The 25,642-nt window shown below is 37.5% G+C and overlaps 2 protein-coding genes across 2 annotated transcripts in view; one reads left to right on the top strand and one right to left on the bottom strand.

Moving 5' to 3' along the window:
* Positions 1-25,642, top strand: part of MCC (MCC regulator of WNT signaling pathway) — a 715,741-nt gene that overhangs the window by 100,277 nt on the left and 589,822 nt on the right. The window lies entirely within an intron of this gene.
* KCNN2 (potassium calcium-activated channel subfamily N member 2) overlaps positions 1-25,642 on the bottom strand; it is a 77,339-nt gene that overhangs the window by 23,801 nt on the left and 27,896 nt on the right. The window contains exon 5 of the mRNA XM_080371230.1: positions 1,359-1,500. Within this exon, the coding sequence (XP_080227356.1) occupies positions 1,359-1,500 (142 nt within the window). The remainder of the gene's footprint in view (positions 1-1,358; positions 1,501-25,642) is intronic.

Here is a 25,642-nt window from a genome sequence, read left to right as displayed (position 1 = left end):
ATTTTATTCTCTCTGGCATCAAAATCCAGCTCAGAAAGAGGAGCAAAGGCAAATACCCCAGAAGATGGCAGATTTGAGCTTAGCCAACAGCCTTTAAAAAAAAGCCTTCTGAGTCATTCCTCTGCTTTCAGCCTGTACCTTCCAACTACATCGCAAACTCTGCTTTTAAGGAGACATGCATTTGCCATCACCAGCAAAATGTGCTGGAAGACTTTCTTCCAGTTAATCCGGAGATCAACGACCTCAACCCATCCAGATGGTTTCCTTTTTCTTTTTTTTTTGTTTTGTTTTGTTTTAAGCATTTTGCAAAAATTCTTAAACATTACAAAAACGGACTGATCTATTTTACTCTTTGAACATAAAATGCACCCTTATAATGGAAAATTTTACCAAAACACCTGTTCAAAAGGGGCAACCATTTGATACCATTTGGTTTCAGCCATAATTCCAATATACCTGTTTTAACAGAGGAAGATATTGGAGCTGCATTACTTATAATCAATGGCAAAAATTCAGAAGCAAGTATGTATCTTACTGTTATATACTATATATATATATATATATATATATATATATATATATATATAATGCTCATTCTACCTTTCTCATTCACAGAGACTTCTACATAGGAGTTGATACAAGTAAAGGTGGCAGAGTCTGGAAAGCTTTTACTTCTAATTTACTGTAGATACGTGTAAATTTCCCAGACATTATAATACATTGCCTTACTCCCTGCCTAACTTTGACCAAATGGTGCAACACAGAAAAATTAAAACCAGACATAAGTACAGTTAATAAATATATACTGAATATGCATGGACTAACAATTGCTGCATTGTATCAACAGTAACAAAAACTGTTAACAGTGAAAACTGCACTACCTAAATTCAATTAAAGCCATGGAATGCTATGGGTAGACTTATAAAAAAATAAGAGTAGAAAACTATGTTCAAGCAAAATGTTTTAGAAGGTTAGCCACCATCACATTTCATTGTAACTTAAATATAAGAAACAATGTCAGAACTCAAGATTCGTTATTAGTACTGCTCCAATTACATATGTCTGAAGATAATAAAGATTATATGATACCTTAACATGTAATGAAAGACTGTAGTGAGATTATGTCAGATTGGGATTTGCTTCTCTGTATTTCATCACACTGCTGCTGATTTTACCTAAAGAAGAAGAAAACCCTCCATTCCATCACCAGGACTGAAAGGCCATAGGGATGGTGCAAGTAAATATATATACACTATGCAAGCCAGCAAATAAATATCTCTTTATGACTGCCACAGGTTTTGGGATTAACTGCAGCAAACGGAATCTCCTACCCAATGAATAAATTCAGAAACACTCACCATGATTCCAGTGAGTAAACAGACTCCTTTCCCACAGTATGTATTAGGTACCATGTCACCATACCCAATGGATAGAAAGGTTATTGAAATCAACCACATTGCTCCGAGGAAGTTGCTAGTAACATCCTGTTGATCATGGTACCTGAAAAGAAAAAGAAAACAATTTCTTTATCATTAAAACTTTTGTTAGACTTTTGTGCTGTCAGAAAGAAATCACATTCACTAGTCATACAACCATTCTTGTACTCTACAGTTACTTCCTTTTTAAAAGTAGCTATAAGGAATTAAATAAAACTCAAATACATCAGCAGTAAAGAAACAGAAGATACAACAATAGCACCAGTAGTAGAGATACTCAGGATGGTTTATAACTCAGTATTCTGTTATTACTATTAAAATAGCAGAAACTTTTTGTTGTTTAATAGATTCTCGTCATCAGGAGTACAAGTCCTGCCAATCCTCTGCAGTGGAATAAGGCCCTAGTTCACTACAGTTGCTGTTGTCTGAGGCAAATACAAAAGTCAGGAAAGGGCAAGCAGACAGCAGAGCACATCTCCATCTCCTTGGCCTAAAGGCAACTCCGTGATCAGAAAATTAAGCGTGAACTACCATGTAAATGCTGACCTGGACAACCTAACATCTCTCCTTCTACATATTCAAGATAAATAGAAAAGTATTACATTGTATTTCTTTCTATCAAAACATCTTTACCTTAAATTTGTCGTCTTAGTTTTAATATTCTAGTAGAATATGTTCATTTTCTCCTTCAACTCAAACAAGTTGAGGTGAATAATCCCATTTTCACATGACATACATACCTAATCAACTGGGAAGCCCTAAAAACACCTTTTAGGACTACGACCTGTTGTCACCACTCACTTTGGAGGGGCAAAAATCCTAATAGTCTAACATAGTTGGAATTCTGCTCCTCAAACAGCATAATTCTGCAACACTCTACTCTCTGTAGCAGCCACTGCAGCCTCAAGGTTGCAATAACCCCTGCAGCTGCGGTGAAGCCTCAGGTGAGCTATCTATGCTGCTGGATCCTCAAGGGTATTATTTTAGACAGTGCCTAAATCCATGTCTCACAGTGTGTCACAGAGGGCCATTAGGAAATTAGTTTACAAATCTGTAAGCTGCCTGCTTTCCACAACTGAAATTAATTGCTTTAGTTTTCTTCCATCGTGGACCGCAGTCTCCATGACAAAGCAGGAATGCAGAGTGAGCACAAAGGCACTCTTGGAAAATTCCCTATTTTCTCACTTGCAAGATATCCACTACAAATAATTGCAAAATGTCTTCTTCAAAGTCCCACCTATGCCCTGATGGTTACAACAACCTAAAAACTCTTTGACAGCCAGAGACTACAGCAACCACTCCAAACATGTCTGTTCCACATTCCACCTGTACTCTCTCCTGTTGTCAGCATTGTCTTTCTCACATACTTCATACAAGCTTTTGAAGTTTTTTTGTTCTGCACCTAGCACAATGCAGTAAAAGCCCACATTTGGAGGTCCTAAGGATGACAGTGACACAAAAAAATAACCAGAACAGCAACAACAGCAGTAAAAAAAGTAAACAGCAAACTTGATTTAACTCAAGACCACAGAGCTCTGCACACAAAAAAAGAGATCTGACATTGCTTTTTTGCCAGTCTGCCGTAAATATGATGGATTTTAGTCTCCACTTACCAAACTTTGCAAGTAACAGCTGTGAAATATATGGATGCAGGGAGAGACATATTCATCCCATCCAGGAGGTAAGAAGAAAGCCTACATGATCACGCAAGTCCCTACACAGTATATGTAAGTGATATGACCCATAGCCTTTGAATGAGGTTCACAGAAGTGTGCTAAAGCCACAACACATATTCTAAGGCTAGCAACTTAGTTAAATACCAGTAAATGTTCACATACATCTTTATAATACATTTCTTTAATGCTTCTCTTTGGGTTTTGAAGCTGGTCATTTCTCTACTTCACACAGAAAAAAGTTTTCCAATGAAGACGAAAATGCAATGCAATGTTTTTGGGTTTTTTCTACATTTTATCCAAATGGTTACATCCTTACAAAATTTCAGCCCTACATGGTGATAATTATAGAAATCTTGATATGACTGAAAACAGAACATTCAAATACAACCCAGTAAGTCCCTGAAACACCAGTTTCACATAAAGAATGTCAAAACCTCTCTCTTAAACCTTGAAAGATACAGGGAAATGTTAATGCTGCCTGTATCCATTTATCCTCCTTCACCCATTCCAGGAAACACAAAAAACAATCCACCCATCGATCATTTAATAAAGGTGACATAGAGTTAAACTTTAAAACCCACAACAGTAGGTTTTCAGCTTTCATTGGAGACATGGATTTTAATTAGTAAGGTCCCCTAGATGAAATATTCATTAAAGCCATCTGCATCCATATTTAGTAGCACACTTCAAGGACCTGTTCAAGTGTTTTTAACTTGTTAGCTCAGCCCTCTTGGACTTCCTGCTCTTAATATTTCACTTGGTTGTGATTTTAAGGTTATAGTTCAGCAACCAAATGGTGCACACTTAATTTAAAAATCATCATCAATACTTATGACTTTACTGTGACTGAGAAACAAAGGACACTTTGTACCCTCTCTATGGGCTCAGCTGCTCAAGCATGGCAAAGCACACAAATTACAAGCTAATTTCACCTTTCGACAAAACCAAAAAACTCTCTCGCAACTGTACAAGGAAAGTTGCAGGATTGACTTCTCAAATTAAGAATCTGTTAAGTAAAACACAGACAATCTCAAAGCAGGGGTCACTGTCTTGGTAATCCCATCATTTCTGTGCCAGGTTTATAGGAAGGTAGATTGGTTTTGTCTTGTTTTTTTGCAACATCACTCATGATTTTTGAATCTCTGTGGTTAGTAAGTCCAGTACATGCCTACACCATTCTGATTTTCATGAGATTAGAGTTGCGCCAGCATACGCTTCCAAGTGCTCTGCTATGTCATTAAGCACCACCATGAGTTGGAATTCATGCCTGCACAAGCAAAGCCAGAGGAGTCTCTGGCTACCCTGTGCCCACAAGCAGGTAGCAAATTACTACATCTCTATCAAAACAGGAAAAGCAATTTCTTAAAAAAGTAGGAATTGCAACATCTTATTTGTACAGCCATGGGAATGCTGCAAATGAGCACTGGAGGCATTTAAATTGCTTTGTTTTGAGGAGGGGGAAAGAAATCTACTCATTGCCTTTTTGATTTGCTTTCAGAGTTACCACAGCCCTAAAGACTGAACTTCACCATTTATGCAGGGAACAGTAAAACGAACACAGCAGAAGTTAAACTTTCCCATGTATTTCCATCAGCACACCTCTAACGTGTTGCACTGAAGTCACCAGAAAACATGAGAAAAGCCATTTCCATCATTTTTCACATTGCTATTGAGATTATCTCCAGCAGACTCAATTGAAACGGACATTATAGTCAGGAGAAAAGTCATCCACACCAACAGCTGGAGCAAAGCTGTCTCCCACATTGTCAGTCATCACCAGCCACTACAAACATCTCCTCATTCCCGCTGGACTGTGAGAGATGGCTTGGATGTAACACACTCCAGAATTCAACTGCAGTTTTCCTAAAACTGTCCTTTCACTCTGTATCTGAGAGGTCTGAAATCTGAATTTCACATATGTACCATATCTATACATGATATAATATTGTACCATGAACAGCTCAGAAACCCAAAAGCTCAGGAAGAAAAAGAAACATAGATTTCCTTTCAGCAGTAAGTTCCACACAAAGCAAAATCCAGTCATTACAAACCAAATTAAAAAACACAAGCTCTTTTTCATTAATCTTAAGCTTGATAAAGCTTTTTATTTTTATAAATATTTTTATTTTTAAAATTTTAATCCCTACACAAATATTTATTTGAATGTTTAAAGCCCACTATTGTTAGTCAATAAAAACTTGCCCTAAAACCACAGTGAGCCACTTGAAGAGCTAGTATTTAATTGTATTAAAACTGCAGCTATAAACAGGCTGATTTTCTGAATCACATCCAGACCCACACGGCAGCAGAATAAAGGGTCATTTAGAATAGCTGTGTATTCCAATGAGGTAGGAAAATCCTTGGCTGAAGTCACACAGGCATAAGTATTATTTATCACTTTTCCTCTCCTCTAATAAGGAACGTGCTAGCAGGCAGGCAGTGCTGCAGCTGGAACATGCTACCCACCAGGCAATCCTCATGCCACGAAATACCACTCTCCAGTTCTCACCAACCAGCACATATACATCCCGAGACTATAATTTAAAACAAAAATAGCTGAACGATTAGATTTGTGCAAAAATAGCATGGCTTAATTCCTTCCCAAGCCAAACTGAGTGAAAGTTTTATCATTCATCTCGGGAAGACATAAATATATTCCTCAGCTGATAATAATACAGTGGCTTGCATTGTCAAAGTAATATTCTGGATTCTTTATCAAACAGCACTCCTTTTCTTCTGGTTTCAGCACTGATATTGTGATTTTCAGTACTTCTTTCCTTCAGAACTATGTTCATATTTGATGACATTTCATTTAATTGGCAAAACATCTGCTTTTTAGCTGCACAAGGTTATCACACATTGACATCTTAACACCTAAAGCACATTCATCTTAAAAAGTCATGAATAAGAAGAAATAAGGTATAACATTAAGTCTGACCACTGGCAGATTAACTTACACTTAGCAGCTTCATTTCCGTTTACCTTGCGTCCACAGACAGCCTCTGATAACTTTGCCATCTTTGGTTTTACTTTCTTGAACAAGTCAATGAAATAACTAAAAAACGGTTGCAAACATGACCCTTTTGTAGGGAAGAAAATGGACTGCTTTTACTATAATCACCGAGAAATTCCTGGCCTGCAGTGCAATGGTAATCCAGGCTGAGTTTAGTCTTGTCAAATCTTAAAAACTTTTAGACTAATAACAGCTGGAAACCGCCTCAGCCTATTAAATCAGAAACTCATCAAGATTCTGCTTGAGACACTGATTGATCTAATCAGCTATTAGAGCTCTCCCACAGTATCAGACCATTCTGCTGCCAAGTGCCTTTTTGCTCTAGTTAGATGGTAGCTACTGGCAGCTTTAAATGTGTTAATACAGTGACTGTAACAGACAGGTCTTTTTAGTCCTTCTCACTTCCTCCTGTTTAAAAGAAGAAAAAAAGGAAAACCACAACAGCACTTGGAAGGAATGGTGGGGCTGGTTCCTAGTCTTGTGAAGTCAACAGAAGAAATTTTGCCTGCTTTGATGGGTTCAGGATTAGAAAGGCACCTCGAAAAGTGCATGTCACTCCTTGTCTGTTTTCTAACATGTCTGTTCACATCCCCCAAGTATTTATGAACAGCAGCAAAAATGCCGTCACAAAAACTGCTTCATGAAAGTGCAAAACACCACAGCAAACACCTGGATTTCATATAGACAGACTCACACCAGCAGCAGTTCAGAACTCAACCAAAAGTAATAGATGCCAGTAAGCTGTCTATGGGGTAGAGACTGGATTGCTTCTGCGGGGATCAAAACATTCATGATTTTTCTATTAAGAATATGTGTGGACTATTTATGGGAAACTAATAAATTCAACAGAGAAATGCTAAATACCATTACATAAGTAGCATATGTTACCTAAGATGGGTAGAAAAAATAACCTAAAAGAAAACAAGAGGACAGAGGAGACAGAGAAATCAACACAAAAACAGAAGGGTGAGGTGGCATGTTTTAAGAAATTTTGTCATTATCATTGAATATAAATTGCAGTTTAAACATAACATAGTTAAACAGTATGAAGACATAAAATTATTTCAACACCTAGCTGCTGTCAGGTATCTACCTTTGAATGCCTGGACAATGGGTAACCTGCTAGTAGAGAAATAAGAACGAATTGCCATTTTTTCAAAGGGTACCAAACTTTTATTTGACCTCCACCAGTGAAGGTCTTGCCTTTTTTTCCCGGTGCTGTGATCTGCTAAATCGGTACACCTGTCTGCAGCCATGGTAGATGGATTTTCCAACTTTCCAAGAGAAGACATTCAGCTACAAGCATAATCTGAAGGTATCAAAGTTGCTGAAGCTGCTTGAAAGTATTACCTGCCTTGGTTGTGGTTTGTTGTTGTTGTTGTTGTTGTTTGAGGCTTTTGGGGGGTGTGTGTTGGTTGTTGTTTTGGTTTGGTTTTTTAACCTGCATTCAGTAATTGTGTAGGAGTGTTAAGGAGAATCTGTTGAATCGATTCTACAAATACTGTGGAATTAGGAAACCTTTACATTTGTGACAGACTGCAATCCACTAAGAGGAACAGCAGCAAAGATAGGAGTGCTCAGTATCAGTGTACAAAAAAGTAATGCTGTGAATAAAGCGGTAACTACGGCTTTAGAAGGTCTTAGACTATATGAAAACACTAATGTGTCTTATAAAAGTTTTTAGAGCATTCGTTCAAGGTAAAGTTTTTCTTGCCTCGATTAAGAAACACACCCACCCACTCCCAAACCCCACTATAGGGGCTTATCCCCCAATATAATCATATACGTACTCCCACTGTTCTTTTCAGCAGTTTCAAGCTATTTTGTTCCTGCAGTGGCATAAATGAAGTAAAACCTTATCTTCACCGAGGTCAGTGGCAAAGATCCCATTGACTTCAGTGGGACCAGTATTTCTTTTTTTTTTTTTTTTTTTTTCTAGTTTCCACTGATCATTCATTAAAATTACTTCTTTTAGTGTTTCCATGCTTCTCCATTTCAGAACTCTTACTTTGCCTTTGTCTTCAACTCACACTTCAGATGCCAATAAAGCTTTGTTGCTATGAGTATCATTATTTATATCAAGAAACAGCCTAATAAAACTGCTAAGTTAATTAAACTAAAAAAATGTAAAAATTTGTTTCACCTCATCAAAATTTAGAAGCATAATAATGAAATTACATGCTTTTTAGGGGATTTAAATTTACCCATAGCATATGTTTACTTCCAACATGGTTGCCGTAACTCAGTAGAATAACGAATAACACTGAAGACCTTGGAAAGCTGCACCCAAAGTCATAGAGTCCTAAATGAGCTCTGCCTGCAGCTGGGGTTTTTAAACATATATCCTGACTGCTTTGAAAAACATTCAGGCTCATTGTGGCTAAACATTTGTGCAAAAAAAGATGCACAACAGAAATAGAAAAGCAAGTTAAGGCCAGTAGGAATACCCTTCTGTCTGTCAGAGGTGAAAGCTGGGACTAACAGCAGCTGCTGTCATGAAGGTTACCTGATTCTTCCTGTTTCAGAAAATTTTTATTAATTAGCCTTTGTGCAAAATTTTGCTCAATGTTAACTATTTGGACTAATACATTTTACTATATTAGAAAATCTTCTTTTGGATAGATTCAGCTTCTTCATGCTGTAGAGCAGGCTCAGGGATTCAGCTTTTCCGAGCTCTACTCATATTTGTTTACATTTGACGTTAATCTGTCTCCAACAAAAAACAGATTTCAAGTTTCACAAGGCTGCCTTCAGATTTTAAAAATTCAGCTCTCTAGCCTTTTCCGACTCCTATATACATGCCCAGACCATGCAGAGAAACTAAGCATGCCTCATATCACTCAGGCACTGAGGCAAACTCAGGCTCTAACAGCTGTTAGCCGCTGGATCCAGAGTTAACAATTGGCACTGAAACAGTAATGTCTGGAACAATCTTTATTCATGAACCCTGATGCATGTATTACAATGTGCTCCCTAATTTCATAATCATATGCTACTTTTTAGTTTTCACAAAAACACACTAGTACAGTTTTCAATGCAAAGCACAGCTCTGCTCCAGGGATGGACAACCATACCACAAAATACTTCATTATCATACAATTTTCTGCCTCATTTTTTGGGAACGAAAAATCACGTTTTCATTTTTCATAGCTCTCTGACAGGCTCCCTGCAGGAAGTTAGCCATCTTTGTTACATATTACCATCATTTTGGTGGTCTTCACCTCCTGAGCTTTCAGCTCCATACTTCACAGTTTGATTAGCCCAGACAGTCAAAGCTCTGACTAAAACCCAATGAACTCTAAGTCCTCTATAAATGGCACATATATATAAAAATAAACCTCTTAAATTAGACACCCAAAAGTTGCATAACACTAAAAGTCTTCACTACCAAAAATGAGTGGCGCGTCCCGAAGAAGCAAAATAGCCTTTTAAATGAATGCTTCAGTATTCATACATGAAGCAACAGAGATAAAAAAATTCTTAGGGAACAAGTAACTGATCAGCTTACCACAAGGCACAGGAAAAAAGAGATGTTGATACCCTTTTTTTACTTTAGCAGCTTAATGATGAGACCATTCATAATGGGGAGCAAACTTGCTTTAAGTCTCTTCTCAAGCACAGGCCTGATTCACATCAACATCTGCACCTCACTGCCCTATCTGTTAGGATAGAGACTGTGAAAGTATCTCAGAATATCTTTTTCAAGCTATTTCAACTTTAAATTGAATTCAGGATGGAGAAAGCATGGTTCTTTAATCTAGTGGAGACAAGTATTGCCTACAAGGTTTAGGACAGGAGCTGGAGAAGGGAACATGTCCATTCCAATCCCCAAGAAATCACTCTTTTGAGTAAAAAATAGCTCTGCTTTCAAAGCAAAATTCAACAAGTAATCTGGAAAGTACTGAGATCACAAACACATTGACTAATAAAAATAAACCCCAAAACATCCAAGAGCTGCTCTTTCTGCAGTTCTGTGGATCACCTTTACCAAATGAAGATTAGTAAAAGAAGCTACTATAAATGCACAGTTTAAAAATATTATAATACGTTAATACAATAGAAACACACTGAAGTGACATAAGCAAGTTTGAGGGGAAAAATATTTTATTATTATATCTTGTTTAAAAATATATATATATGTGCATGTGTATTTTCTGTCCACAGCCATTTTTTTTACACAGCATAATGTTTGAAATTTACAATATAGTAAGACTGAATCTTCAAAGTCTGTAAAACAGCATTGGTTAAAGCTGTGTTAGAAATACAAATAATTCAAAATCAAGAGTTTCTTAATGAGCTCTACTGTGAATAACTCATTATATGCACTAGCAACCAATTTCCTTCTAAAATTTTCCTTTATCTTGTGTTTTGCATTTTCTCTTGAGACACCCTGCTACCATTTTGCACACAAGCCCCCCTCAGAAGGAGGACAGGTTGGTATTTTATTCTTATTTTAAGTTGAGTTCATCAGAGTCAACTGATGTCTAAAGAATCTGAAGTAATTTGCTGAAGAAAAACTTCAGAAACAGAGGTTTTAGAAATTAGAAATGGAATTAATCATTATGCTCTTAAGGTTAAGCCCACCATTTTTTCCTGACATAAACCAGCAGAACTAGATAAAAGTTAGCCATTCTTTGCTGCTGCATGTGGGAACAGGAGGGAGAAAAGAGGAGGGGAAATTACACAGCAAAGACGATGCTGAATTGTCAGGGAAGACCTTCTGATAAACTAAACACTCTGAAGGTATTTTTCTCTCATGGAATAAATTTATCATCATGGAAATGACTGGTTTTTAAAGGCCTGGTTTTCTACAGCAGAAGCTGAATGTATTGCCTTCCATAAAAAGGAAGTACAAGTTCACAGTCATAAGGTCTGTTTTGTTTTGGTCCAAACTTCATGAGAATATCAACAATTTTACCAAAAAATGCTTTTTCTCTAATGTAATGAACACTGGAAAGTCAACAAAAAAAAAAAAGGGGGGGGGGGGGCAATTTCATTTCCCTTAGAAGTAAGAAACAAAATAACTTACAGATTCATCAAAATATATGTTCCAGATAAACTGGAGAATAAAACTGTTTTAAATAGCACAGCACCTGACAAGTAACCATGTTACAAAATCAAGGCAGAAGTTTTTTTCAACTAACTTTGGATCAGCGTGGAAGCCTGTGGTCAGTGCAAAAAATTTCATTGACTGTCTCAGATTTGGGACTAGGTTCACACCCTGTATCACGAACACTAGTGGACCCATATGCTTAACGTAAATCAAGCAAAAATTGACTTACTCCTTGAATATATTTTAATTTTCTTTATGAAAAGGGGAGGCTATATTGAGTTTAGCTCCTGTAAGTCACACTGCTTGAAACTGCACAGATTTTACCGAGTATTTATAAAGACAATTCCAAACCCAAAGTCTGTGTACTTTTGAGAGTCATCTGAAAGCTGTGCCAGACTTCACTAGCAGTTCGTTAGTGATGTACTGGGGACATTTAGTACTTTTAATGTTATGAAACATAAAGGAGTATAAAAACATAACTATATACTGCTATATGCAAATGAAACAAGGAAAGCACTTGTAACCTAAATATTTCCCACTTATATTTTTAAGTATGAAACTTCAGCATGAGGTCATCAATATTTTTTAAAAAAGTGTTCTGCCTTTTTTAATTCTGTTCTTTTCATCAAACTGATCAGAAGCTATGAAAATACTTCAGGGCAAATTTTTGTCATTAAAGACGTTAATTTACTAGGAATTGAGAAAGGTTATCTACACAGAAGACAAATTTTTGTGTCTGTCTGGTGCCATATGGAGTGAGTGGAGTGAGTGCATGCGTGGATCAGCTTTGGGATGGATTTCTGCCACAAGCCTCTCAAGGCAAATGCACGTTGAGAGAATACCATTGTTTCAGTCAGGCTATCAGATATGTAATACAGCTGTACACAGTGTTTAATTCTGGTGATGATAATAAAGGAACACCATCCTCATTTGCTTATACAGACCTCTGCAGTGCCAGAGTATTGCTCAGCTAAATGCACCCAACAAAAAAATGCCTAACAGACCTTCACCATAGTATGTTAAAAATGCCAGATGCAGTTATGGTTGTCTTCGCTCTGTTTTACGCCTTGGCATGTTGCTGCTAAATTCTGTTATGCTGGAGGTGTGAGATTATAAGAAGTCTGATCCTTCTACCTTCTTCCCTACTTTGTTATTAAAAAAAAATAAGGCTTTTTTGTTCAGCTTATTTTGCACTTTCACATTCATGTGTTGTTTGCTTTCAGGACAGAATCAACTTCTGAAGGGATCCATCCTCATTTTAATGACAAACATTTACCAAAAAAAGAAAAGAAGGAAAAAAAAAAAAAAGACCTTGCAGTACTTTCTGTAAAGACCATGCACATGACAGTTTTTTATGCTGCCAAATTCTTTTTACCAAGACCATGTTGTTGCCTGATGTCTTAACTTTCATTCAAGACTTTTCATTTGTGTTGATTTCAGTGAAGAACTGAAGAAAGGAATGAAATTCTATGCTCTGGAGGAACTTCAGGCCGTGACTTTTTCAGCAAGAAAGAGCAGTCACATATTGTCATTCTGTGTTGTGCTGGAGGGGAGAAGTCTGGATGGAGTAGCAAATGAGCTTAGTTTTTGCACTATATATGCATAAAGCATTTGTCTTGCAGTTCTGATGTTGAACATGGAAAAATCCTTTAATAAAACAGAAAATATCTAATGCCTATTGATTGCTCTGTTGGTAACTTCTGTGCAAATCATACAGTAGCTGTGTGGAGTATCTATGTGACTTTCATACTAAGCTCTTTGGTCAGGATTTAGGCAGGCAAGCACAAAATGCTTACCTAAGGATGTACATACAGGATGGGAACATGTGAATTTGGCCATGCTGTCAGTATCAAGTCACTACTGGCTTGATACAAAAACTAGATTTAATTTTCCCTTTTTCAGACTCTGGAATGGTTCATAAAGGCTGTCAAGATAATACGTATTAAATTGCAACAAAGGGTACAAGCAGGAAGATGAAATGTTAAACAGACTTGAAATCTAATTTGCCGTGCTTTCTTGATCCTATAAATGGGACAAACACAGGGAAGTGTATACGCATGAGCAGCTCTAGTTCTTGCAAGAAGAATACTGCCCCTAGGGAGATATTAATCCTTCTCCTTTCACTTGCTTGGCAGAACTGACCCTTTGCAAGATTTTACATATACAACAGAAACCGAACCCAATTGAAAAAAATTAAAAAGTTGCAGGTATTGTAGAGCTCCAAACGTGACTGCAGAGCTACAATTTTTCTGGTATCTTAACTGTTTCAGCTGTCCTGCTTCATGAAAAGTATCTGAGATTTTAATTTGAAAGCACCATAAAGGACAATCAAGACTTTTTTTTTTTTTTTTTTCTTTTGGGGGGGGGGTGTGTTGCCCCTCATTTTGATTGAGTAATGACCATCAGCTTACAGGTCAAAGACACCATATTCTATTAGCAAAAGTCCATGACATTAAGGAATAAACAAGTCACAGATACTCAACAGAAGATGTTTGGTTTGGAAGAAGAGGACTATACACTGAACTTAAGAAGCATGTGTCATTCTGCTAGAGCTGGGACCACTTTATATCTAAGCTATATTTCTGCAGTTAAAAAACATTAATTGTAAAAATTTATAAACAACGCATATTTAACATAGACTGAAAACTTTTCCTATAAGAGTTAACTACATTTGAGCGTTACCTTTTATAGAACTCACGAAAAGATGTGACTAAATGTAAAACTTCAATCTTTAGAAGATAAAAAAAATCTTGGGTTTCTCTGGATTGCAACTTTTGAGTTCAAGAAATTTAGTCATGAATCCCTCCAAGAGGCAGAGGACAAAGATGTCCAACTATATGAATTAAAAATCCCTAGAAAATACATGAGATCTACAGTCCTGCTCCTCTGTGCCACTTAGCTTCAGTCAATCTCTCCTTTAGGTTCAGGAGTTGTGACTGAATAGAAGTAGGTGTGGAGCTGCAGTACAGACACAGAGCATTCTGCTGGGGGTAGCATATGTTTTCTCCATCTCTTTCCTCAAAGCATGAGAAAGCAAAATGTAAGCATACAGAATTAACAGCATTTCCTCTGCTTTCACACACACACACACACCCCCTCCTTGCTCCTCAGAATGGGTATAGCTAGACTGCATCTCTACCTGTACAGTAATTTTAAAAAATGTAAAAGCATTAGCACTGCAATCATAGTTTAATAGGACTTCTTGCTGAGTAAGTTCAAACCATTTTGTTATTCAGTATAAGGACACCACACCAAACAATAACAGTAAACATAATTCTCTGCATGGAATAGACACAATGAGCTTAACTGACTTTGTTCAAGGTCACACCAGAGCTGCAGGATGGATTCTCTATTTCGTGCTTTAACAAACAGAACATCTTCTGTATCATTAAACAATAGCATTTTTTACTAAAATTGTCCACTTTTAAAGACTTTTGTGAATTTATAGATTATTTGTATACATTTAGCGTATTTTTGTTGGTATACTGAAACCCTTCCTTCAAGGTTCTATACTATCAACAACACTACCGCCGGTTACCTGAATAACAGCAAAGCCTTAGGGCTGATCCTGTTAAAACCATGCTAACATTATTTTAGTCTAAATTTTTATTTTCCTTTGAAAGAAAGAGAAAATTAACTGATAGAATGTGTAGTTCCTGGTGCATATTGTTGCACTTGCAGCAGAACATCAGGCCATAGCATCTGCTTCTTGGCTGATTATCTGTGCTAGATCTAAGATCTCATTTTCCAAAAATCAAGAGAAATCATACTGCTTGCCATCAGAAATATAACCACTGAAGCACAACAGTGTCCTGCTGTGGCACACTGATTGCGTCAGCTGGTTTTCTGCCTCCCAGCACACAAAGAGCAAGGAAGGCAACTGATGTGATCTGCTTGCAAGGAGATTCAACTGTTTGAGCAAATGCCACTCTAAAAGCCGTATTAGTAAGAACTATCACACACAACTGTTAAATGCTGGTAGGCTTGGAAAAGAAAGAAAATTAGTGCTTCAAGTATCACTGAGAGCTGACAAACATCTTTGGTGTTAAATTAACTAAATAACATAATTAAATTAACATATAATTTGCTTTTGAATACCTTGGAAATACTGTGAAAGACTGCAATTTAACACCCAAGTTTAAACAGTTGCGGTTTCAATTTTAGAAGCTCATTAGTCTGAAGGTGTATGATGATCCTCTGAAAAGATGAATGATTAAAAACAAAGTCAAAGGAAAAGACATTTGGGCATGAATACTTGTTCTGAAATCTCACTGTTCCATTTCAGGCAATGTTGCATCTCTGTGATTTCAGATTGTGGGAAGCTTTTCAGGTTGCATCTATTGCATTCTTTAAAGTATAAAATAATAGACCACCTTTAACTCAAGGAATTAGAACATCAAGTATATTCTGTCTGAAACTCAATGAAGAGATAAATAATTTTTATTAGAAGACTATTACTTAATATGAACTATTTGCAAAGTTGTTTTCCACATACGATATTGCATGCCCAGAAATGTGCAGTCCATTCGCTGGATTGACACTAAGGTCATAAAGGAAAACATTCTGGACAATTCTCAGGTCAAGCCAATTAAATTAAGTGTCTACACAACTGATAAATCTAGGCTATTCAGTAACAACAAAGAACTCAGTGGCTGAAGGAGATGTGACAAAGATTAACTGCATCCCTCTGCAACTACCAAAAGCAAGCCTGAAGCAATGAATTGATGGTGCACTTGCCAAACAGCACCCGCCTCAGAGTAACCTCAGCATCCTCCTACCACCACGCCACTGCAAACCCAGCAGTTGGTGTGCAATGTTTTATAAACCTGTGTTTAATTTTCCCTCTCAGATGTACCATAGCCAAATACTGAATCCAAAACAAAGCCATTGACCCTTCTGACATGACTGATTATTAACCAAAATACCTTCCATGGTCTTCCATATTCTCCTCTAGAGCTGGATCAAGGGAGCAGCTTTTCCCCTTTAGATCTCATGTCCTGTATATATCCCATACCTACCAGAGGTGTCAACAGTAGAAAACAAGGCAAAAAGAAAAATACACAGCCAAAAGTCTCCTCTCCCTTCAAACAGCATCAAGCTGTAATGAGACTAAAATATTTTTTCTTCCTTTTACATTAAATTCTTCCATTTAACATTTAAAAAACAGCTAGGGCAACAGTGTCTTTTGACTCCCTCTTTCTTTGTTTCATTTCAGAAACATCCAGACAACATGAGACAGCTAATAGGCAGTAAACTAACAGCAGAAAAGCATTACTGGCTTGTAGTTGTTTTTGCAAAAAAAGACAAGGTGCTTCTACTAGGTTTTTTTATATTACTGTCTCTCATGTTTGTGAAAAAGATCATGGACTTTAAAGATAATAATTAGGGACTGCTTTAAGTCTTATAAAAATATGACACTTCCATATTACAGAACTGTTAACTCCTAGATAACTTAGAACCAGTTATTTAATCAGTACCTGTTCCTGAACATAGATTTTCATGGCTTAAGCTGACTTAGTTTATGAGAGCATGACATCACCAGATTACAGATTGAATCTGCATAGGCTTTGACAGCTCAGTCCCAAACTTTTAAAGATTTTTAGTCACATCTCTACTTAACTGTTTGCTCTACTGTGCAATGACCAGAAGAACATTATTTTGAAACTGTGTCCTTTATAACTTTGTTGGGTCTGCTATTGATCCTAAGAAAGAAACACCCAACCAAAGATACAAGAAATAAAATTGAAGTTCAGCTACTCTGCTCCAGCAGCAGGATGCAAATGTTTTTCTACAAATGAAGAACGTGTTCCAAAGTGGATATACATAAGCCTTAGGACATAATCACTGATTTTTCCTCTAATCTGAAAAAACACCACCTCCTCTGCTTGACAAGGACAGTTGGTAGCTCAAGGATTAAGAGGTAAAACCCCAACATGGAAAGGTATAAAGTCCTAAAACAAAAAACCAGAAGGCAAGTCAGACTGGTTGGTCTGGTTGGAGCCAGGGAGGATCATCCATCCATCAATGCAAGCAGCTTGGCAAGAGGTGGTAATGCAGCAGCACAAAGGGCTGTCTCTGGGAGCTGTGGAGAGCAGACCTTCACCACCTCTCTCACAACTGCCTGGCCAGGAAAGGGTCTTTTGGTGTCTTACCGTGCTGGTGAGTGTCCTAATGTTTAGTCTAGTAGCTCATGAAATTCCAACTAGCTTTTGGGTGCCTTAGGAAGTAATAATTGCCTTGCACTTTCCAGCTGTGCATACCCTGCTAGCAGAGGCTCTTTGCACCTGCTGAAGATGCCCAAATATGTCCCAAAAGAAGGGTCACAGCATTATAGGCAAGGAAATGAAAGCACAGCTGTAGTAAGCGAAAACACCTGGACCGCAGAGATGGCTCCAGAAAAGCTAGTTTTTAGTATACTAATCTTATACAAAATCCTGATCTTTGACAGAATATGTTCATTTGTTCAGCCCACACAACTCTCAGCTCCTAGGTTTTTAAAACCTTTCTGCTTTGTACTCCAAAATTGCCTACAACTCGAAGTGTCTTTAACACAGTCTGTCCAACGAGACGTAACAACTGCTATGTAACCACACTGGTATCTACTCCAGTGTACAAATATTGACAATACTCTTTAACATTATCCCATTCTGCTTTTTTATGACATCATAACAAAATAAAACTGGTGAACAATACACCATTGCACTCAAAACTGGAACAGGACCTTGCAGTCCTGACATACCCACAATGTGAATTTTATTAGTTTATATTAAGTGAATCATTTGTTTACACTTCTAGGTGATCAAGATTACCACAGAAAACTACATTAACATTAATATTAATAAAAATCTTCTGCCCTGCAGCCACATCTTTACTCATTCTGTCATTTCTTGTATTATAATGTATATATCTTGTACATGTATTACATTTTATTACAATGTTTTATTCTTTCAAAGACAGCATACACAGGTTTTTACTGCTATTTTTGACATACATATTTTTGACTCTTCTGCAAGTCAGTGTAATTTGTAAGTATTTAATAAATGAATGGAATAAATAAATCTTTTAGAAACAACAACAACAACAAAAAACCCAAACAACTGTTTTATTCATAGTTATTGCTAGATGTCCTTCTCCCTTTCCATTTCTGTCTCACACAAACATGCACTGAGACAGATATTCCGAGGTGATGATACTGTTTCTGCTCTTATCCTATTCAGGTAGCTGCTACTCTAGGACATGTGGAGTATTTTTTACCTTCATTGCACCTTCTCAGCAATCAGGGACTGGTGTCTTTTGCTGTTAAGCTTGGCACCAGAAGATACAGTTAAGCACTGTGCCACAGATGCCATAAATGAAAGTATAGCCCGGTTTAGTGCCGGGCCATTCCAAAACAACCTGACGTATGTTTGCAGCACACTGCTACACACAGTGCTTGCACCCACGTAATAGGAGTACAGTTGACCAACCTGACTAGCTTTTAAGGTCCCACTGCAGGACTGGCATGAACATAGCTTGCCCTCTTCAAGTGAGGCTACAGAGACTCTCTCCTCAGCCTTCTCCTCTTTGGGAAGCCAGTCTCTGCAGGGAAAACAAGTCAGCTAGCAGGGTGTTACTCCTGCCTGGGCAGCGTTCCCCATGCAAGCTGTCAGCACAGGTGACATCAATCACAACTGAACAGTTTGTCTTAAAACTGTTGTATCAACACGTGAAAGCATTCACCTTCATCAACATCACCGGTTTTCAGAAGTGTTTAGCTCCCTTTTTTTCTACCTAGAAATAATTGCTTTTATTAGTACTGCAACATCATGTATGTAAGTGTTATTCTCAGACACGGCTGTGCTAAGCAGTGTACAAACACAGAACAAAGTCAACCCCGATCCAGAAGCTTGCAGCTTAAATAATCTGAGATACTTGTCCAATTCACGTTGCATTAATAGCTTCACTTTGCCATTAACATATTTAAATTCAGTGAACCAGTCTTCTGAAAACCCATAGGAATTTTGCCAATGGATTTCACTTAACACGGAACAAGGCTTAAAAAAAAATATTGCATATCACTCTGGTTTAGAGAAAAATAACTGCAAGTAGATTCATGTTCTATTTTCTAATTCAGGAATGTTCTTGATTGATCAGCCTACAAGCTCTGAACAAGTATAACATCACTGTTTTTGGAAGCATGAGTGTAGGTGATAACATACACCAACACTTGCACAGTTAAAAAATTAACAAAGTCAGTCATGTATCATGGCCCTGACCCCAAATGCATTGTTCGTGAGCCCTGCACATCTGAGAAGACCGAGGTCCCAGGAACACACCCCAGCGACAATGATGGAGGAAAAAGGAGAACAAGCTTCTTTTTTAAAAAAATCATGATGTATTCCTTCTGATTCAGTCACCCAAATACAAATGTCTACAACATACTACAAATGTTAGAATGTAGGGTATTTTTAGAAAAATATTTTAAATAAATCAATATAAATAAAAGTGAAAAAAGTGTCTGCATTTCAGTCCAGAAATACCATGGAAGCTTTACAGAAAACTAGCATCAGGATTTGAGAATTCCTGTGTTTGGGGCCACAATGGGGAAAAGCCTTGTCACTTGCAATGAATTTAGAAGGCAAAATGTCATTCCCTTTAGAACTCTGTTACTTTTTCTTCGACTAACTTTTTTTTTTTTAAATACATAAAATCATTTCAAGAAGTAATACTAAGGGTGAGTTGCTCAGAACAGAAGGCAGGTGAACACATGCAGCCTTTGGTCTGACTCTTTGGGGAGAACTGCGTGTGACAAGTGCACCCATCTCACAGATTGAGCCAAGGGGTGTCGTATCAAGGTGTATCTCCCCAGTCCCCGCTGTAAGCATCACTCCAGTTTGGTATGTTTCCGGCAGCACTTATTTCCTGCAGTCAGCAATACAGATCAAGTCAGACTCCTGCTAAGAGAAGGAAGCTGCTGTTTCTGAACTTAACACTGATGTAGTATTTCAATAATATTCCAGAAGGGCTGCTGATGGGACCTTTCCACTCTCTGGGCACTGGTTTGCAGCATGACACAGTATTAGGGCTCTCTTTAAGTGCTGTTAAACTTTGTTGAGGGTTTAAATATCCAATGTTTCCATAGGAATTAGGGGCTTGTGTACATCACAGAGCTGTACACTGTTGGGGATCCTTTGAATAAGTCATTTTAATGTAAGGCTTTTTCAGCTCCACTGAAAACAAAACAGTACCGAATTACCTGTAAATTATGCAAAGCTATGAGACCTACCAGCAGTAAAGATTTGCCTGGGGAGCTGTACTCCCCATATATATGTTAACTATATGGGGACATAGCACAGCAGAAGTTCTAAGCATAGGCTGGCCACTAGCATGATATCTGTGCAATATGTATGAGCGATTTGCTGCAAATCACTTACCATCTCAGCTACAGAACAGCTGTAGCAAAAACTATAGTTGATTTTGAACTTTTCAAGACAAAAAACTACCCAAGCAAAAAAATGTATTGAGAAAACAATTTAAAAGAGGGAGGAGCACAGAAAAAGAAAACAAGGAACACACAATGTTTTAAAAGCACCTTCTGATGTTTCCATCCATACAACCACTAATTTCTTTAAACTGTGCAATTCCCCACACAATAACTGTTTCCTGTAATTGACCTTCTAGACTTATAATTTTAGGACTGAATTGTAAAAAATAAATAAAAGGAACTCTTTAATGTCTAATGTCAGAGTATAGTCAGCCTATCATGCATTTATTAGCACTGAAGTGACAATCATGATGCAAACTCCGCACTGTGGCCTGATATCCAGCTCAAGGAGCAAAATAAAACAGTAGTAAAGGCTAAATCCCAATTTCAGGGTGTATTTTTCAAATACATTAAGCTATTGGAGAAAAACATTATATTCTGAAATTATAAGAAATTGATTTCCGCTTCAGTTATGATTGTAATTTCTAAGGACTGCTTTTAAGGTATTATGACAAATAGGTTTGACTCCCTTTGAAGTAAAATATTCTGAATAGTTTAAGGTGTTAGTTAAAATGGGAAGGAAAAAAGTGAACGACCACATTTAAAAATGCAAGAACCACAGGATGCATCTTTGGATCCAGTGATGAAATAATGAAAAAAAAATAATCCCATAAAGTGCCCTCTTATCTGAAAGAATTTGGAGTGTGTATAACCATCCTTGCTGAACAGGAGAAAGATCGTTCCCTGAATTAGTTTTACAGATTCAAGATTAATGGGGGGGAAAAAAATAAAAGACAATTTGTCCTTGGAAGCAGGTAAGTACTCCTTTGTAAGTATTCTCATTCTCTTCAGACTTTTGCATTTATAGAAACAGTTTTCTTGGCTCACCATTCTTATGAGACCTTGGAACTATACATGAGCTTTTCCACTTCATTCTGTTCTCATACAATGTTGTACATATAAATCCTTTGTAAATAAAAGGGAATTTAACCTAAAAAAAAAGTTTTCCTGCTCTAGTTAGATGACCTTAAAAAAGAGATGTAAGACCTTTTTTAAGTTAACAAGGAGATTTTTTTGGTGCTTGTTATTTAACTTTTCGTCTTTTGCACTCCATTCCCCCAAGTTGGGTCTGCTATTTTTGGCCTAGAGAAACACTGATCTATCTTGGCTTGCTACATTTTTGTGAAAGAATGAATATACACACTCAGTTACTGCACCAATTATTGTTACTTTCCATAGCTATAAGGCTAATTCTGTAAATCCAAACAAACTGATAAATATGCTCTTACTTGTAGTCTCAAAATTCTTTTTCTGAGAATACACAAACAGCATTGTTCCAGAGGGAAGGAAAATATGGATTTAAAAGAACAGTGATCAAACTCTATAGGCATTAGAAATATGTCTCTGCATCCTCCATTAAATGTACATAAACAGTTTTGTTTTCAAGAAGCTAAATAATACGTCATTTAGCCGTTAATCCTTCTGGATACACCTAGCAAACCAATTTTTTTATTTGGATAACGTGCTCTTTTTTGGATCTCAGTTATGTATATCAGACATTCATGGGTGTACTTCTGTGATGGACTCCCTTGTTGCCTTCACTGTTTGATAAAACAATAGACCTGGTGTCTGTTGGAAACATTTGCAACAAAAATGCAGCCAGTTACGTATGGTTTTAGTTATGAGTTAGTTGCTTTGAGATGTAAATATTACAAAAGAGTAACCTAACATTTGCAGTTCATCTGCATTCAGTTGGCAAAACCAGAAATGAAGACTAGAAGGCAAGAGAATCATTCATTCATAGCACAGACTCAAGTCAAGATGATGACATGTCATCTTTGATCACTGTTAAACTACTAGCAAGAATCTTTACACTGGCACTGCGGACACTGCTAAAGGCAGTTTCCAGTGGAGTATGGCCTTGGGATTACCCATGCACTGTACAACCTCAGATAAGGTCCTCAAGACAACCAAAGAAGTCACATACTGCGAGGAAATTAGATAGCTAAGAAACATCTTTTTCCTGCATGAATTACAACTGAATGTCTCTGTGCATCCACCTGCTTGTATCAAATGACCCCTTCACATTTGTCTAGCAGTTGTCACGTATGAGCTGCTTACTGGAAGCCTTGTGATGGCATGATATTTCCAAGAATTAAGACAGATAGGTATTCATCTGTAGAAAACAAGAATCAACAGAGAGCTGAAAAGGGTTTCACCTTCACATATGAGGTGGGTTTTTTTGGTGTTTTTTGTTTGTTTGGGGTTTTTTTGTTAAAGCAAGGAAAGTATATAGAGCAGAAGCTGATGGGAGGAAGAAACGATGACTAAACACTCAGTCTGAACTGTCTTCATTGCCAGAAGTTAGAGAGGTACAAACAGAACCAAAATGGTGCCAAAAATGTGTTCTCTGGGGAAACAGAAAATCCACTTCTGTTCTTAGTTCCGCTGTTGTAAATCCACAGTAACTCCAGGCATGTGATATGAGCTGTTCTGGACGTACAACAGTGTAACATGGGCACATGTGGCTCATGTTGCCCTGATACACAGGCACGTTATAGCCATGTGTGCATTCAGAAGACAAGGTTCTTCCTTTGCACAGAAAAAACTGAAGATCACCAGGAGTAATTACCTTCTATATAACCCAGAAAAGCAGCACACTTCTCACTGCAGAGGCAGGTCTTCTCCAGAAGAACAAAGCAAGTTTGTCAGACTTTTCAATGGCACAGCACTACACATACCAACTTTGTTTTGAGAAACCAAATATTTCTATTTTAACTGCTATAAGCAACTGACGACCATGCAGAGAGCTATTTCAGTAACAAGATCAATATGGGAGACTGAGAAAAGTAATCTGCTCACAGGGCTCATAATTCATATACAAAATAATGTATTCATAAGTGTTCCAGATGTGTGCCTCAGAGACGTTATAAACACAAACATCTATTGACTTAGACATAATAAAAAATTTAGATTTTCATTATGAAGCCCACATATGACAGATAGCAATACACTGATGCTGGCAATGAAAAGGCAGATATTAAAACCTATGTAATGTAATTTCCCTCTCAAAACAGATGTAAAAACCTGAGCAATAAAAAAGCAAGAATTTCCAGCATCGTGTATGTAGCAACACTTCGTACTTTCCCCATCTTTTGCTCTCAAACTCCCCCAGTCAGATTACTCTGCAGCCCTAGAAACCCATTTATACTCAGCTGGCTGTCCACCATCATTATCTGTACCACATTCTGCCCTTATGGACGACCTTAAACTGCAATCCTGGAAAATACCTTGCTCACCAATGCGAAGTGTCACTTGCTATAATTAGCATTCTAAGAGCTAACAATACAGCCATTAAGGCACTGAGAAAGCCACATGTCCTGCCTTAGTTCAGTTTATATCAAGTGATCAGTCAGATGACCATTAAAGCAGTGAAGTCTTTATTCAGACAGTCAACTCACCTGCTTCAATCCATAACTTATCTCTATAGGGTTTTCCTTATGTGGATAACGATGCTCTTTCATGTTACCTTCCTTGCTATGAAATGCAGTGCTTCCAAATCTCTCTTCCCATCCCCAGGCCAGCCTTCAATGAGAAAAATCTGACTTCAAACAGAACAACAGTCTCCAAATCAGGCTGTGATTCACCAGCAACAGCTTTTGGTGAGCACACACAGCTTCACAGTAAGGATGCTGTCTCCTGTGTCTTCCCCCCTCACTGAGGACACGGAATAGCATAAGAATGTTTCATCTCCATTCCAAAATTTTAATGTTTTAATCTATTAAATCTTATCACCATCATCTTGTTCTAATTTGGATGGCCAGCTGAGTTAATAAGACACTGAAGAAATTCTAAAACCGCTAGTACGAAGTTTTATGTAAAACTACAACATAACAAAAATTAAAGAGCTTGGTGTTGGAGTGATGCTGCGAACCATTTAACACCTCAAATGTTATTCATGTAAACCCCCCCTCATCAAAACAAACCCACTTGACTGCTGCCTTAAATCCTGATTCCTGCTAAATTAGGGTTTCATGTATAGCATCAGGTGGAATAAAATGCTTCTAAAGATAACATATATTTTCAGGATTGTTTTGTGTACATAAAATACTCTATTCCAACAAATAGTTTCCCTCTAGTTAAAACTGAGGGGGAAAAAAATCAACCTAAGAGCAGATGAACGAAATGTATTTTATTTGCGTTTTAACTACTCAGGAGATATCTTTTGAGGACTATGACTACTACACAGCACAGAATGGATTCAGCCACCACACCTGTCCCTTCCCATGACCAGTGGTTATTGCATCTGTCTCCAGCTATACAAAAAGGGATACCTAGCTTCAGATAGCAGTGTTCAGAGCATTCTGATGTGTGGGAGTTTGGCATTTTCTTTTAGGAGCTTTTTAAAAAAATTGTACTCTATGGGCTATGGATCTATAGGTTTTTGGTGGACTAATTAGTAACTGGAATCCAAAGCCAAAGTATCATTCCTTTGGCAAAATACTTACATATTCCCTCCAGGGAAAATCTGAGGCAAAACACACAAAACTGGCTGTGCAACTAGCATGGATGACAAATATCTAATTCCCAAAGCCAAAATCACAGAATCACAGAATGGTCGTGGTTGGAAATGACCTCTGGAGATCACCTAATCCAACCCACTGCTAAAGCAGGTTCACCTACAGCAGGTTGCACAGAGTCATGTCCAGGTGGGTTTTTAACATCTCCAGAGAAGGAGATGCCACAACCTCTCCGGGCAGCCTGTGCCAGCGCTCTGCCACCCATATATCTCTTTCATATGTCCCTGTTTTGAACACCTATAAAATTAACAATTTTGTTAAATGTGAAGGAGCATGATCTTGGACTGGACTCCACTGACAGAAGGTCATTATGCTAGAGCCATATTAATCTAATGTTCACTCTTATATTTAACTTGCTTTTAGTTGTGTTTGGTTTCGGTTTTAGAAGGCCCTAGCGGCTATCCATGTTACTGTCCAAACC

The sequence above is a fragment of the Falco punctatus genome (genome assembly GCF_963210335.1).
Source record: "Falco punctatus genome assembly, chromosome: Z".
Lineage (NCBI taxonomy): Eukaryota > Metazoa > Chordata > Aves > Falconiformes > Falconidae > Falco > Falco punctatus.
The sequence above is the reverse complement of the archived record's forward strand: the minus strand, read 5'-3'. Positions and strand labels throughout refer to the sequence as shown.